The sequence below is a fragment of the Petromyzon marinus genome, chromosome 14 (assembly GCF_048934315.1).
Source record: "Petromyzon marinus isolate PM22_M1 ecotype Great Lakes invasive population chromosome 14, UKy_Petmar_22M1.pri1.0, whole genome shotgun sequence".
Taxonomy (NCBI): domain Eukaryota; kingdom Metazoa; phylum Chordata; class Hyperoartia; order Petromyzontiformes; family Petromyzontidae; genus Petromyzon; species Petromyzon marinus.
Window position 1 is genome coordinate 12,821,002 of NC_133680.1, and position 16,658 is coordinate 12,837,659.

At 44.5% G+C, this 16,658-nt stretch overlaps 1 protein-coding gene across 7 annotated transcripts in view; it reads left to right on the forward strand.

Annotated features, from left to right (window-relative positions):
* LOC116942311 (von Willebrand factor A domain-containing protein 5A-like) overlaps positions 1-16,658 on the forward strand; it is a 60,048-nt gene that overhangs the window by 38,113 nt on the left and 5,277 nt on the right. For 5 of the 7 annotated variants that reach the window (XM_076067097.1, XM_076067099.1, XM_076067100.1 and 2 more), the window contains exons 9-18: positions 286-430; positions 631-710; positions 3,227-3,341; positions 3,726-3,884; positions 6,758-6,867; positions 8,183-8,397; positions 9,256-9,351; positions 10,063-10,170; positions 13,417-13,518; positions 15,551-15,649. In XM_076067097.1, coding sequence (XP_075923212.1) covers positions 286-430; positions 631-710; positions 3,227-3,341; positions 3,726-3,884; positions 6,758-6,867; positions 8,183-8,397; positions 9,256-9,351; positions 10,063-10,170; positions 13,417-13,518; positions 15,551-15,649 — 1,229 coding nt within the window. The remainder of the gene's footprint in view (positions 1-285; positions 431-630; positions 711-3,226; positions 3,342-3,725; positions 3,885-6,757; positions 6,868-8,182; positions 8,398-9,255; positions 9,352-10,062; positions 10,171-13,416; positions 13,519-15,550; positions 15,650-16,658) is intronic. The other 2 variants (XM_076067101.1, XM_076067102.1) reach the window with 2 other exon arrangements.

Sequence of the window (16,658 nt, forward strand, 5' to 3'; positions counted from 1 at the left end):
TGAACGGCATGGAAGAGTAGGCCTAATACCCTTGGGCAGGGTGGTTTAACGTGACCAAACTTTACGATGCCCGTAAATTTTGATTGTTGGAGGGAGAGAGGTCTAAACCGGTTCTGGTATCACTTGCCAATGGTGTTAGCCTTGACCGAGAATCGAACTGGGGTCACCGATTTATAGCGTTGTGCGCTCACCACCCATCCATCCACCTTACCACCTTTTATTATAAGAAACCGAATGAAGCAGATTCCAAATTCAAAATTAATTTCCACGCAAAATGTTTCTTAGCGAGAGCACGCCGTACAACCAGCAGACAATTGAGGCCGCTCTGGCACACGTGAAGCGCGCGGACGCCGACATGGGTGGGACAAATATCCTGGAGCCTCTGGCGGACATCTACAGACAGCCCTGCAAGCCAGAGCACCCCCGCAAGGTACACGTGAGAGCTCGGGTCACCACCTGTGCTGGTTTTCGCAGAATCTTGTCTGAGATACTTAACTGACAAACTTGTCCCCTTTAATTTATGAATGAAGCTTACTAGCCAGCGTTGAAATGCATGGCAGCTAATCCATCACAGTCACGTGATGCGGTAACGTTAGTTATGATGACTTTTCTTGCCTCGTATCATTTCAGCTCTTCTTGCTGACTGATGAGATGGTTATGAACACCGAAGGTGTTATACAAAAGGTGAAAAATCACTCCATGGACCACAGGTAATCTACCACGCATCAACCATGATGTAATGTTAGGAAACGTATTTGGAGTCCTTTGACAGCCTTTGTTGAAATCACTCACAATGCACCCAAAACTGCCAGACTTTGGAAGCTAAACAGGGTGGATCCTGGACATCGCTTGGAACTGCTTTTTGTTTTAGTTTCTTGTCCTTCCCCCGCACCTCCGATTACCACGGTTGGCTACATATGGTGCGAAAGAAGCTCAACATACAGTGAGGGAAAAAAGTATTTGATCCCCTGCTGATTTTGTACGTTTGCCCACTGACAAAGAAATGATCAGTCTATAATTTTAATGGTAGGTTTATTTGAACAGTGAGAGACAGAATAACAACAAAAGAATCCAGAAAAACGCATGTCAAAAATGTTATAAATTGATTTGCATTTGAATGAGGGAAATAAGTATTTGACCCCTCTGCAAAACATGACTTTGTACTTGGTGGCAAAACCCTTGTTGGCAATCACAGAGGTCAGACGTTTCTTGTAGTTGGCCACCAGATTTGCTGAAAGGGAGTGCTCCTAATCTCAGCTTGTTACCTGTATAAAAGACACCTGTCCACAGAAGCAATCAATCAATTAGATTCCAAACTCTCCCCCATGGCCAAGACCAAACAGCTCTCCAAGGATGTCAGGGACAAGATTGTAGACCTACACAAGGCTGGAATGGGCTACAAGACCATTGCCAAACAGCTTGGTGAGAAGGTTACAACAGTTGGTGCGATTACTCGCAAATGGAAGAAACACAAAAGAACTGTCAATCTCCCTCGGCCTGGGGCTCCATGCAAGATCTCACCTCGTGGAGTTGCAATGATCATGAGAACGGTGAGGAATCAGCCCAGAACTACACGGGAGGATCTTGTCAATGATCTCAAGGCAGCTGAGACCATAGTCACCAAGAAAACAATTGGTAACACACTATGCCGTGAAGGACTGAAATCCTGCAGCACCCGCAAGGTCCCCCTGCTCAAAAAAGCACATATATACATGCCCGTCTGAAGTTTGCCAATGAACATCTGAATGATTCAGAGGACAACTGGGTGAAAGTGTTGTGGTCAGATGAGACCAAAATGGAGCTGTTTGGCATCAACTCAACTCGCCGTGTTTGGAGGAGGAGGAATGCTGCCTATGACCCCAAGAACACCATCCCCACCGTCAAACATGGAGGTGGAAACATTATGCTTTGGGGGTGTTTTTCTGCTAAGGGGACAGGACAACTTCACCGCATCAAAGGGACGATGGACGGGGCCATGTTCCGTCAAATCTTGGGTGAGAACCTCCTTCCCTCAGCCAGGGCATTGAAAATGGGTCGTGGATGGGTATTCCAGCATGACAATGACCCAAAACACACGGCCAAGGCAACAAAGGAGTGGCTCAAGAAGAAGCACATTAAGGTCCTGGAGTGGCCTAGCCAGTCTCCAGACCTTAATCCCATAGAAAATCTGTGGAGGGAGCTGAAGGGTCGAGTTGCCAAACGTCAGCCTCGAAACCTTAATGACTTGGAGAAGATCTGCCAAGAGGAGTGGGACAAAATCCCTCCTGAAATGTGTGCAAACCTGGTGGCCAACTACAAGAAACGTCTGACCTCTGTGATTGCCAACAAGGGTTTTGCCACCAAGTACTAAGTCATGTTTTGCAGAGGGGTCAAATACTTATTTCCCTCATTAAAATGCAAATCAATTTATAAAATTTTTGACATGCGTTTTTCTGGATTTTTGTTGTTATTCTGTCTCTCACTGTTCAAATAAACCTACCATTAAAATTATAGACTGATCATTTCTTTGTCAGTGGGCAAACGTACAAAATCAGCAGGGGATCAAATACTTTTTTCCCTCACTGTAGCTCCGTAGGTGTCCACTGCACATGTCGTCATTTGTTTTCACTTTCCTCTGTCTTGTGTCAAATGTTCAAGTAGTGCGCACTTCTTGCTGGCACTAATGGGCAATAGAGGGCAAATCACCGTTGGCGCCATCCTCCCCGCACCACCTTCATCAGCGCAGTGATCAAATAGAGCCGTGTTGTCTCGTAACGAGCAAGATACGTTCCGCGAAAATTACTCATTAAGCGAACACTCGTTTAAACAATCACCGCATTTCCCATTGATTCCTCGTGTTTTAAACCTGCGATACGTTTCAGCCCCAAAAACGTTCCAGTCTTGAACACCCATTTTATTTTGCGCAAATAGATTACCGGACAAAAATAATAATACGTGCACAGACTGCTTTAAACTTGCCAAAATGTTTCACTGTACTTTAGAAGCAAGTGTGTGTACTGAGATTGAGACAACATTACTGCATCTGACTCTGTCGGATTTGTGAACATCGATTAGAAATGACAGTGCCACCACTGTGCACAAATAGTGCATTGGGTGTGGCTGGTTAATTGGTCGGGGCAGATAAGCGACAGTCGTGTAGGTCATGTACCCTATGGTCATGCAGCTATTGGTAATTTGTATTGCGTAGATGTCGGCTGCAGATGATGAGGATGCCGCTTGTGCACAGGTGCTTTGCGTTTGGGATTGGACAAGGTGTATCCACACAGCTCATTAAGGAGGTAGCACGCGTTGGAAACGGCCTGTCAGAGTTTGTCACAAGCTCCGACCAGCTTCAGGCAAAGGTGAGGCACAGCAATCATCCCATATTGTAAATGGGACAACAACAACAACAAAACATCCCAGAAGCTCATGGCTGCATCAGCGTCCTGAACTGCAAATTTTAATTCTCGGGTTCAAGCCTTTGTATCAGAAAACATTTTTACAGCTGAGGAGCACAGTCTGTAGACAATACACAGAGTTACGCATGAAACACAATATACTTGGGGATGATCTATGGTGCCTTGTGCCTGGTCTGTCACCCACAAGGATGTGTGTTGTAGGACATTACCTAGTACAGTCATACTCTGTAACCGATGCTGTAACCTACACTTAGCAGCAATTTAATTTAACGTGCAATTAACGGAAAGATGTCAGGGTTACATATGTTTTCTTTCTCGTGTCTGCAGGTGTTGAGGATGCTCAAGTGCGCAATGCAGCCATTGCTGGGCAACCCCCAGCTGGAATGGTCTCTCCCGCCTGGCGTCACTGTCACCGTGGTGCCCACGCTTCCCAGAAGCATTTTCATGGGACAGAAGATGATTGTCTACGCGCAGTTCACAGGGACGGTGAGACTCGCGTGAACCTCACAACACACATTGAGTGTGTGCGAATTTGGGTTTAACATGTAGTTGGCCTTTCGCGAACCAATGTTATACATAATAGAGGTTTTTTTTTTAGTTAGATAGCGTAAGTATAATTGTGTCGTTTAACCCGCCACCATCTGATGCAGACAATTAGCAAGGTTTGTCACGTAAACAAAACTTGCCGATTAGTTACTAGTTCAGCACACTGGTTGTGTTTTTGAGAGTAAACCCGCTGCAAGATTTACAATTCAAGTATCGTAACGTTTCGCCGGTAATTACAGCCTGATCAGGTGACGGCCAGAATTGTGTGTCCGTCTGCTTTTGGCTGGCTAATCCCTACCAGAATCTGTAATTATCCTGGAGGAGGAGTCCGATGAGCTATGAAGCTCTTGTTCACAGATGTTCAGTAGGCGTGGGTCAGCAAGTTCCACCAACAAACAATTTAAAAAAAGAGATAGGAGTTAAAAGTAGAGCAACGGCAAGCAAGTGGATAAGTAATAAATAAATTTATATAAAGTATATATTACAAATTGCATAAGTACATCAATTCCTGCCGATTTTCAACACTAAATGCAAGCTTGGGCAAGGTAGCAAAACAATAAAAACAACAACAACAACAAACAGTCCCAGACCACAGCAAGACAACACACAGTCGTCCCTCAATAAAGTTGCACATTAGGATTGAACTGTCGATACACGGGAAAATATCAAAGTTACGCATCACGTTGGCAAATTATGATCGTATCCAGTACTAATCTTCTGCATCAGGATATTTCTTTTAAGGACGACTTACGATGTTAAGGGCGGAAACGAGGTTGTTCCAAAACGTTGTTGCTGCAATGGCAAAGGCTTTGTCGCCTATTCCAATTCTTGCTCTATGGATAGTTAAAAGGGAATTACATGGATATCTTAGGTTAATTGGGTTTAACAATGGGGTTAATAAATTATCGCGCAGATTTTCCAAGAAGGATTTTATGTTTGAACCGGGCCCAATGTCAGATTCCTTCTTGCATCAAGCGGTGTGAGATTGGATATTTCGTAGAGGTCACAATGTTGGATCCTGTATGTAGGTATGTATGTTGACCTTCTTTGGCACCATACGTAGCCAGCCTTGGTAATTAGAGGTGCATCCAGTGGAAATGGAAAAAGCAGAATGATAAAGCGGGTTTAGTCCGTTTCGTGTTTCGTTAGTAGTTGATCTGTAAGCAGCGTCACAGTAGTCAAAAAGTGGTAGAATGATAATTAACAATTTGCAGGCACAATCGAATGGGAAAGCAATGTTTGTTTCTGTATAAAAGCCAAACTTTTTATTTCATTTTTCCTTAGATGTGATCAATAGGGGGTTGAAATGTAAGTTTTGAATCAATCGGTAAGCCTAAGATATTTGAAGCACTCAATGTGGTGGCCATGGGCACACGCATATGCCCTAGCTTTGTCAACCTATGTGTCGGACATTTGATACGTCAAATCTTCACACGCACCAGACCCGACTTCTTTGCCACATACATCGATGACTGCATTGGCATTACTTCTCACTTCAAAGTGGAACTTAACGCCTTCATTCATTCACAATTTTCATCCAGAATTTTAAATGAACTTCGTTAATAACAGAAGACAGCCTCTCCTTTCTGAACGTCAGACTGTCCGATCCAAGATGACAAACGAGCCACATCTGTGCCATACAAACCAACGCTCACACTCCTACCTGCTCGACACTTTATTGCATCCTGTCCACACCAAGATGACATTACCACTTTCACAGTTTCTCTGCCACCATCGCTTGTGCAGCAACAATGGAGATTCCAAGGGCAAAGCCAATTAAATGAAGCTGTTTATTTAATACGTGCAAACACCCTGACGATGTAAGAGACAGCGCCTACCAACCTGCCTCCTTGGTGTACACTGAAGCAACCATGGAACCAGTCAAGCAACTGGGTGCAGGTTGTGCTGACATCGCACTCTTCAATCCTGGCTGTCACATTGATAATCCTCAAGTTGTTTCATGTTGGAAGGGGCGACACGGGTACAGGCGACATTTTTAAGCAGCTACCTCGCGGGATCCTTCGAACTTTTGAAACTTTTAGTTTTACCAGGTAAGGCCAACTGAGCAATGCAGCTATTTTTCAGAAGCGACCTGGTTAACACAAATTATAGCTCAACGAAAGTGGCTTATCATCAAGTGGAAATGTATAGCAGGCAAATACTCTAAAGACACGTTTCTAAAAGTGGAGAGAAAAAACGGAGGACCCGGAGAAAAATCCACACGACCCCAGGGAGGACACGCAAACTCCCAATATACAGCAGGCGTCAGGGTCGGGATCGAACCCACGAGCTCCTACATACCAGGCGAGGTAGCTAACATCTTGTCACAGTGGCAACCTGCTAGTGCACAGCTCAATGTGAAATACCAGCAATAACAATAGCTACCAGGCACCTCATGCAGTCGGATAAGATGCAACACGTGCATTTTCACTTTTAAAGAAGCAGATAAAAAGAAACCAGAGCATTGCGTGTAACACACCATAGGTTGACGAGCATCTCCACCAATCTGGTTTATTGCATCGCTGCAAACGCTGACTCTCCAATGCCTCGGTGATAGGTTTGCCCAACATCACTTGTCAGCTCGCCGTGCCGACATCACGTCCAAACCAGTAGCTCATTGCTTCGACAGTGGGGACCACAGCCCCTGTGAAATATCATGGCATTATTATTCACGCAGTCTCTCTCTCTATGGACTCTTGGTGTGTGGCCAGTTATACATTTTTTCTTTTCAGGTAGTGTTGGTGAGTGCGAATGTTTTGTTCTTCAGTCATGTGATCACATCACCTGTCGACGCGTTTGGGGGGGTTGCGCAGCCCCCAGCAGCTCCGTGGCAGGGAGAAGCTCTCCTCAAGTACTCGCTGTGCGGGAAGCCGGCTGAGAACCGCATCGTGTTCACCTGCGAGCCTGATGACCGCAAGGATCAGTACGACACACACGTACACATACACGTACACACGCACGCACACACACGTACACACGCACGCACACACACGTACACACGCACGCACACGTACACACGCACGCACACACACGTACACACGCACACACACGTACACAGGCACACACACGTACACACTCACGTACACACGCACGCACACACACGTACACACGCACGCACACACACGTACACACGCACGCACACACACGTACACACGCACGCACACACACGTACACACACGTACACACACACGTACACACGCACACACACGTATATACGCACGCACACACACATACACACGCACGCACACACACGTACACACACACGCACACACACACACGTACACACGCACGCACACACACGTACACACGCACGCACACACACGTACACACGCACGCACACACGCACGTACACACACGTACACACACACGTACACACGCACACACACGTACACACGCACGCACACACACGTACACACGCACGTACACACAGGTACACACGCACGCACACACACGTACACACACGTACACACACACACACACGTACACACGCACACACACACACGTACACACGCACGTACACACACGCACGCACACGTACACACACACACACACGTACACACGCACACACGCACGCACACACACACGCACACACACCTACACACGCACACACACGTACACACACACGTACACACACACACGTACACACACACACGTACACACACACGTACACACACGACGATGCTCACTTTTCGCTCAGTGACTTATCTCTTTTGACAAACTCGGTCATTGCCACTTTCCATATTAATGTTCATCCAAATTAGGTTGTTTATGGATTATCACTGTTATCATAATGATGATCCAATATGTATTAAAGATGAGTACAACATTGTGTTGGTAATAGGGACCTACACCTATAGAAGCTGGCCAAATTGATCAAAGGGTTGGCCAAAACTTGGTAATAAAATCAGCACTCAAACAATTAGCCTACAGGCCAAGGAGATGACATTACATTTAATGTCATCTTGCTGTGTCACCTTGCTCATATTTCCGCTGCAGGCGGTGATATCGTCAGTGATGCTACTGCTAGTGATGTTGTGTAGATCAAACTGTCGATGCGCACTCTTTTGATTACGATGATGATGGTGACGATGCTGTTTTTGCAATCACACACAGCATCGCTGGCTGCTTCAGTTTCTGCAGCATAATGCCGATTGATTATTTACTGCCAGCGATGCTAATGACAACGACGATGGTGGTTGTGGCGGTGGTGGTGGTGGTGCCCGTGCTCATCCACACAGGCTCGTGCTGCACCGGCTGATGGCCAAGGCGCTCACCCGCCACCCGAGGGCAGCCGGCGGTCCCAGCGACGACGCGAGGCAGAGCGCCGTGGCGCTGAGCATTGAGGCCGGAATCGTGTCGCCCTACACCGCCTTTGTGGCTGTGGACAATTCACCCCGACCACCCATCGCCGACCCCATGCAGGCCCGTCCCGTGCCACTGCCCTATCCTAGGAGTAAGTTGGGGTAAACTTGAGGGTGTGTACCGGGTGCGGAGCGTGGCGTGGATCGTAGAATGATCGTCCAGCACTCTGGTGTGCATGTATACTATGTATGTTGAACTTCTTTCGCACCGTAGGTAGTCGATCTTGCTAATCGGAGGTGCGCGGGGGTGGAAGGACAACAAACTAAAGACTCAATCCAACTCAACCGGCAAATGAGCAACGTAAAGACAGGGAAGCTTCTAGTAGACCAATGGCATCCACACATACTGAGAGAGAAGCAGCTATCATTAAGTCTTTAATAGCTACCAAAAACTAAACGATGACATGTAACCGAGTGGCATGCTGTCAAAATAATGCAGATGTTTCATGATACTCTTACATACGTGCTCGCAGTTGAACTTTACAGCCCTCCGATGTGTTTTCAGGTTGTACCGTGTGTCATGACGTGCGAGTTTCCGCTATGGTTAATGCTGCAGGCGTTTTCATCGTAATAATGACTAACCGTCTGCTTCACAGTGGTCGCTAAAGATACGGTGACATTATTTGAAACAAAACAAGTAGGCCGTCTGTGTAGGCTTCATGGCCCATATTTTGCCAAATTTAATAAATAGCTAATTACTTAGGAAAACACGTTGATACTTCATCCCCTACTGGCGGATTAATGGTCCAGTTGGAGGCCAGTGCTGCATGCCCTGTTAACGGAAATCCGTTTGCTCAACTGCAGCTGAGCACAGAAACGGTTGAGATGAGTCGTGACATAATGCTGTCCCAGTTGCCGATGCATTTTGACAAGGGTCCTATACGTGAAAAGCCTTATCCTTACGTAGCACAGATGTTTAATTCCCCCCCTGTATTTTTTGTATTGTCAAGGCGCCATGGTCTACCACGCTACCAGGGATTTCATGCCGGTTGACTTCTCTCATCATAGACATGGGCCTTGGATGGACTTTTTGGACAAGAGTCTGTGTAAGTGTTGGGTTTGAATGTAAATCCGAGCCTTCAGTTTGTCAGCCATAGCTGACAGTGTGCTTCTATCTTTTTATCCATCATGGCAATATATATTGTGATGCCCACATTTGTCCGATCCATGTCAATCTTTCGATTTAAAGCTTTTGTGACTGCAAGGATTCATCTTCTTTGGTTCTTTCGGTAAAGTCACGTAGAATTCTACGTGACTTTACCGAAAAAAACAAAGAAGACTATGTCAATCTGTTCGTGTAAATTATTGACTACACTTGTAACAATTAATCCAAACATTCTACTGTAATTGAATGCATTGTCACAATTTGAGGTTGCAATTTCGTGCAAAATTATTCCAATATATATTCCAGCCTTTCTTGATCAGCTCAGTTCCCTTTCTCTCAACTCTTGTTGCATGCACAATTTGATGCAATGTGTCTTCAGCGTACAAATATATTTCAACAAAGTAATCCATTAACCCTTACAATTCATATGACATACGTGGTTTCCCTCATTTTCACATATATTTTTTAAAATATAAATGTGACTGCAGGGTTTGAATAAAATATTACTGTTTATCACACCATGAGATCCACGTTCATCTCATTTGATTCTCATTTATTATGAACAAAAATGGTGATAGTGAGTCCTAATAAAATTCATGTTTCTCTGATACTGCAGCAAAGAAACAATCTCACTATGAATTTTGTGTTGCAGGGTACAATGCCAGAGTTACCAGCCCAGATGCAGACTGTGACTCAGCGTCCTGCTCACAGACTTCATCTTCAACTTCAGAACCCTCCAGCATGACGTCACGACAGGCCTGTGAGACCATCATCAAGCTCCTGTGAACTGATCTTATCAAAGTGGTTGTCTTTGATCTATCAGAATGTTCCGCTCACATAAAGTATGTGAAACAAATCAAAGTATGATGATATTTCCACGTCTTCTATGTTATAGGTTTGATAGTAAAACGTCGATCTCGGCTACTCCTGCCTCTAAATCCAGACCAGTTTTCCCTGAACGGCCCTTCTGTTTGCGTCTTTGAGATTTTCAGCAAAATTCTTGAAAATAAATTCCCTGGATGCTCAGTAAATGCATCCCTCTCGATTTACCACACTCGCTTGTGTCCCCTTCTTACGTGATGGGATGGAAATTAGATTTTCGAATCCTGCAGAAACTACTTCCTAACCCATGCAACCTCCGATATCTGACCGGTTTCTCCCCATTTTTTTAAGCTACATAACTGCAGTAACTGCAACACTCTATTGATATGTTACCAGATGTAAGCTGTTGAGCTACATTTTTTATCTAATTTTTTTTACATATCTGAATTTTCTGTGACCCCTGCTATCCTTCACTGGCTCTCAGCCTCAATTGTGAGAACTGTTTGCCACTAAATTAATGTACCCTAACACCATTTCAACACACGAGCAACACAAACATTCCTACTAGTGAAATGTGTGCACGTGCATCTTCCTGGCCTTGCTTTATATAAGCAGCACACTGTCTGTTGGACTTCTTTCACACCGTACATATCCAACCGTGCTAAACGGAAGCGTGACAAGCCTAGCTCTCTGATGTGTTTCTGGGTTCAACCACGTGTTGTTCAGTATGATGTCCGACGTTCCGCAGCTCACCTCCGATTACACAGTGGGCTCATTCCATCACTCAATCTTTTCATTCTTAACTCATTCAATCACTCATCTCAATCATTTTTTTTATTAATTCCCTATGCTTACTGATGGCTCTGCTTCTGCAGGCCTAGCCGTTGCTAGGGATGCCCGTTGCTAGGCTGCCGGTTGGTCCTCGTGGCCAACATTTAACATTAGATTTTGTAGTGCAAATAAGCATGTTAGCGTTCCAGAGTTTTGAATTTCGTAGTTCATGTAATTGCGTGTTTTGTTTCGTGGCCGTAACTCGGCAAAGAAAGGCTATGGAGAAAAAACTTGTTCCGCTTACACACGCACAGGCGATGGCCTTTAAATTTATTCCAAATTAGTACAAGTAGCTTTAAAATGTTGTATTTGTATGAGGTTTGTTCAAAGTGGTACATACCAACATACAATGGACACATTTTACATACTCTTTGGTTTTTTCGGTAAAGTCACGTAGGTAAAATAAAATAAAACAACTAAATGAAATCATGACGTTTCGGAGGCAACACAAGCTTCCGTCTTCAGGTGGAACAGTCACAGCAGAATATCTGTGTCAAGTGGACAGCTCTGAGACAGCCGGGATTATATACAGGTTAAGGGGGGGGGAGGAGCCAGGAAGGGACGTGGGTGGGGGGAGGGCTGAGTTAAGCCGCCTATTGTTAAACTGCAGGGGGTTGGGGGGGAGGGCTGGTGCACTGCGCGAAAAGCGAGTACAGCCCCATTTTTTGTTAGAAAGCAATGGAAATGGCTGTACAATTATAAGGCAGCTAAAGTTTGGCATACAACCCACTGAGAGATGGAAATGGCTGTACAATTATAAGGCAGCTAACGTTTGACTTGATTTATAACATCTTTCCAATGGTTGCTCAATTTGAAACCATCCTCTCGGTTGAATTTGTGTCTATGTTTGTATATCTGGATGGCTTCATGGACAAATCTTTGGTAATAGCCGGGAGGTTTGCAGAGAACTTTGGTATCAGAGAAAACAATGTCATGAGAACCCGCTGTGTTGAAACAATGATCAGCCACGGCTGAAGAATTCGTTCTGCTGTGTTTCAAATCTGATTTGTGCTCGCGGATTCGGTCAGAAATATGTCGTTTCGTCTCCCCGATATAGCAGTCACCGCAGGTACAGCTCAATTTGTAAACACCGGGGTACTGTAAGTCAGGAATGACATCCTTTACGGATGGGATCAGATCACGGATTTGTGTACTGTATTGAACCGGACCTGGATCTTGTGTTTGTTTAGAATTTTGGAAATCTTTTTAGTAACGCCTGCTATGTATGGTAACGTGATGATTTTGATCGGAGTATCAGGTGGTTGTTTCTGTATGGTGGGAGAAACAGCTTGGCGGATGGTACGGTCAGAGTATCCGTTCATCTTGAGGGCCAGATGTACATGTTTTAATTCACTGGCCAGGTGGTGTTGGTCAGAAATGCAATGAGCCCTATGGTATAATGTTTTGATGAGAGAGTTCTTTTGAGTTGGGTGGTGGTGGGAATCAATCAGGCTTCAAGTAGGAGTCTGTGTGGGTGGACTTCCTGTAAACAGAATGTCCCAAAGAGCCATCAGTCCTCTCAAACAGAACATCCAAGAATGGCAGCTTGCCATCTTTCTCCACTTCTATGGTGAATTTGATGGATGAGTGTCTGGAATTAATGTGGTCTAGGAAATGGTTCAGTGCTGGGAGGCCATGTGGCCAAATGACGAAAGTGTCATCCACATATCTCTTCCATAGGGAAGGGCGAAGGGTGGATGTCTGGATGGCGTCCGATTCAAATTTCTCCATGAAAACATTGGCTATCACTGGTGACAAGGGGGAGCCCATAGGGGTACCCTCATTTTGTTTGTAGAAAGTACCATTTCAGGTAAAGTAAGTGTTGGTGAGGCAGTGCCTAACCAGTGCAGGTACATCAGGGTTCAGTCCAAAATCTAAACATTTTACATGTTTAGATTTTTCTTCGTTTCCCATCTTCTTTGTGCTGTTTCATTAACTTCTTTAACTTTGGTGTAGCAATAGCATAGACACGTGTATACTATATATGCATGTACGAGTGCATTAACAGTGGCTTGTAATCTGCATAAGTCCAAAATATTTGATTATTGCACGGAAAATGTCGTGCAATATGTCTTGAGTGTACAAATAGAATTTAACAAATGAATCCATTAATCATTACATTTTCCTATGACCTCCGTGGTTTCCCTCACTTTCACATGTATTTTAAAATAAATTAGTGACTGCAGGGTTTTAATAACAGATTGCTGTTTATCACACCATGAGATCCACGTTCATCTCATTTGATTCTCATTCATTACAGACAAAAATGGTAAAAGTTCGTCCTCATAAATTCATTTTTGTTTATTTGAGACTGCAGCAAAGAAACCATCTCACTATGCACTTTGTGTTGCAGGGTATAAAGCCAGAGTTACCAGCCCAGACGCAGGCTATGACTCAGCGTCCTCCTCACGGTCTTCAACTTCAAAAACCTCCAGCAAGACGTCACGATGGGCCTGTAAGGCCATCATTTGGCTCACGTGAAATAATCTGATCAAAGTGGTTGTCTTTGATTTAACAAAATTATCCGCTCACTCAAATTTCCCATGTCTTCCATATTATAGGTTTGAGAGTAAAACGTTGATCTCCCCTTCTCCTGCCTCCTCTAAATTCAGACCAATTTTACTGATAGGAACCTCCTGGTTACACCACCAGCCCACAGGGGATTATTGTGTCCGTCTGTCGTGCATCAAAAAATGGGAGGGGTGGAGCTGGGTGGAGGGGGGAGGGTGGGGAGGGGCTGGCTGGGGAGGGGAAGGTGGGAAGGGGCTGGGTGGGGAGGGGAGGGTCATCCCGTGGTGCCCTTATAAAACTCAACGTTTAACCTACTCACGCCGGCTTGTGCCCGCCCTCACAGTCGGGCATATTTGCGAAATACACCACACCGCCGTTGACCCTGGCCATTGACCGAGCAACCCAACGTTCCTACCAGCTCCCTCCGCAGGAATGTGTTCTCTGATCGGCCCTTCTGTCTGGGCTTTTGTGATTTTCAGTGAAACTTTCTGGATGCTCAGTAAATTCATCCCTCTCGAGTTACCACACTCCCTTCTCGCTCCCTTCTTGCCTGATGGGATGGAAATTACATTTTCCCATCCAGTAGAAACTACTTCCTAACCCATGCAACCTTAATTATTTGAGCGATTTCTCCAATTGTGTTAAGCCACATTCTGTAAACATGACTGCAGTAATGCTGCACACTATTGATATATTTCCAGAGTTGAGCTGTTGAGCTGCTATTTTAATCTCATTTGTTTACATTTCTGAATGTTCTGGGCCCCCTGCTATCCTGCACTGGCTCTCAACCTCAATTGTGAGAACTGTTTGCCACTAAATTCATGTACCCCAACACCATTTCAACACACGCGCAACACAAACATTCATACACGTGACATGTGTGCACGTGCATCTTCATGACTTTGGTTTATATAGGCAGCACACCGTACAATCGAAGGAGGTGAGCCACGGAAAGTCAGACACAGCTGAGCTATTGAGCAAATAATTGATGTTATATGTTCAATAACTCAGCTGTGTACCGATTTCAGCGAAGCATGACAAGCCTAGCTCTGTGATGTTCCGCATGATGTCCAAGGTTCCACAGCTCGCCTCCTTCGAGTATACAGTGTGCTAATTCAATCACTGAATCCTTACATTTTTACTTAATTAAATCACTCAAATACTATCATTCATTCACATTCTAACCTCATTCAATCACTCATTCGTTTTAATTGATTGGCCAGGCCTACTGATGCCCGCCTATGATTTCCTGCATTGCTAGTGATTGATGCCTGTTGCTAGGCTGCTACTTGATCCTCGCAGTAAGCATTTCACATTAGATTTTGTAGTGCACATAAGCATGTTAGTGTTACTGGGTTTTGAATTTCGTAGTTCATGTAATTTAATTTTTAGTTTTGCGCCCATAACTCGGCAGGAAAAGGTCATAGAGAAACCCTCCAAACAATGGGCTTTAAATTGATACCAAATTTATACACATAGCTTAAAAATGTGGATTATGTATAAGGTTTGTTCAATGTGGCACATACCCACATAGATTCGACATTTTAAAATTTTCTTGGTTTTGCATCTCAATTGTTCTCTTCCATTTAGTCCTTTGAGCTTTGGTGTATTATTTGCATCCACATTTGTGTCTACAAAACACATTAATTTGCATGTACATTCACATGTGTATTGCATCAGCCAACAAAATATTGCATGCACAATTCCATATTTTAATAGATTGATCCATTTATTTTCAATGACCTCCATGGTTTCCCTCATTTTCACATTAAAAAATAGTATATGAGTGACTGCAGGGTTTTAATAAAAGATTGCTGCGTATGACACCATCACATCCATGTCGTTCATCTCATTTGATTCTCATCTGTTATGAACAAATTACATGGTTGATGATAGACAGTGAGTCCTAATTAATTCATGTATGTTTCTTTGAGACTGTAGAAAAGAAAAAATTCACTCTGCACTTTGTGTTGAAGTGTTCAAGGCCAGAGTTACCAGCCCAGACACAGGCTATGACTCGAGGTCCTCCTCACTGGCTTCAACTTCAGAAACCTCCAGCGAGACGTCACCGGCCTGTGAGACCACCATCCAGCTCACGTGAACTGATCCGATCGAAGTGATTTTCTTTGAACCATGCCAAGCCTAGCTCTTTTCTCTTGCTACGTGACTTTACCGAAGGAACCAAAGAGTAATTCCTGCAGTCACGAAAGCTCCAAATCAAGTTTAAGCCAAGCTCTGTGATGTTTTTTGGGTTCAACCGCATGTTCCGCATGATGTCTGACGTTCTGCAGCTCACCTGCTTCGATTATTGTGTGCTAATTCAATCACTGAATTCTTACATTTTTACTTAGTTGATTGGCCAGGCGTACTGATGACCTCCTATGACTTCCTGCAATGCTCGTGATGATGCCTGTTGCTAGGCTCCCAGTTGGTCCTCACGGCCAGCGTTCAACATTTAATTTTGTAGTGCACAGAAGTAGGTTCGCTTTATGGGGTTTTCAATTTTGTAGCTTATGGAATTTCATTTTTAGTTTTGCAGCCATAATTCGGCAAAGAAATGTCGTGGGGAAAAAAATTACGTATTTTGGTTACACACCTACAGACGAGATGGGGTTTCAATCGATACCAAATTTGTACACACAGCTTGAAAAATGTGGATTTGTATAAGGTTTGTTAAAAGTGGCACATGCACACATACAACGGACACCTTATATATTCAGATTCTTCTCGGTTTTGCATCTCCTCTCTATTTCATCCACTCCGTAAGTTTTGGTGTTCGCATTTGCATAGTAAACCCTCGCTATGCGTGAGTTCTGGATTCGCCAGCTTCGCATCATTCGCGAGTTACTAAATGTATACTAATTCCCTATTCACGACCCGCCGGACTCCCGCATTCGCGGGTGTACATAGTGCCTGCAGACCACCGACGCCAGGGAAGTATGCGCAGAAGTTTATAATTGAAACTGCCTGCGAAGATTCGGCACGCCCCCTCGGCTGCCCGCTTTGTCCTCAGCCTCGCCGTAGTCCCACTCTCTGCACTCGCTATTGTGCATTTTTATTTTATACGTACTTTTATACATGTTG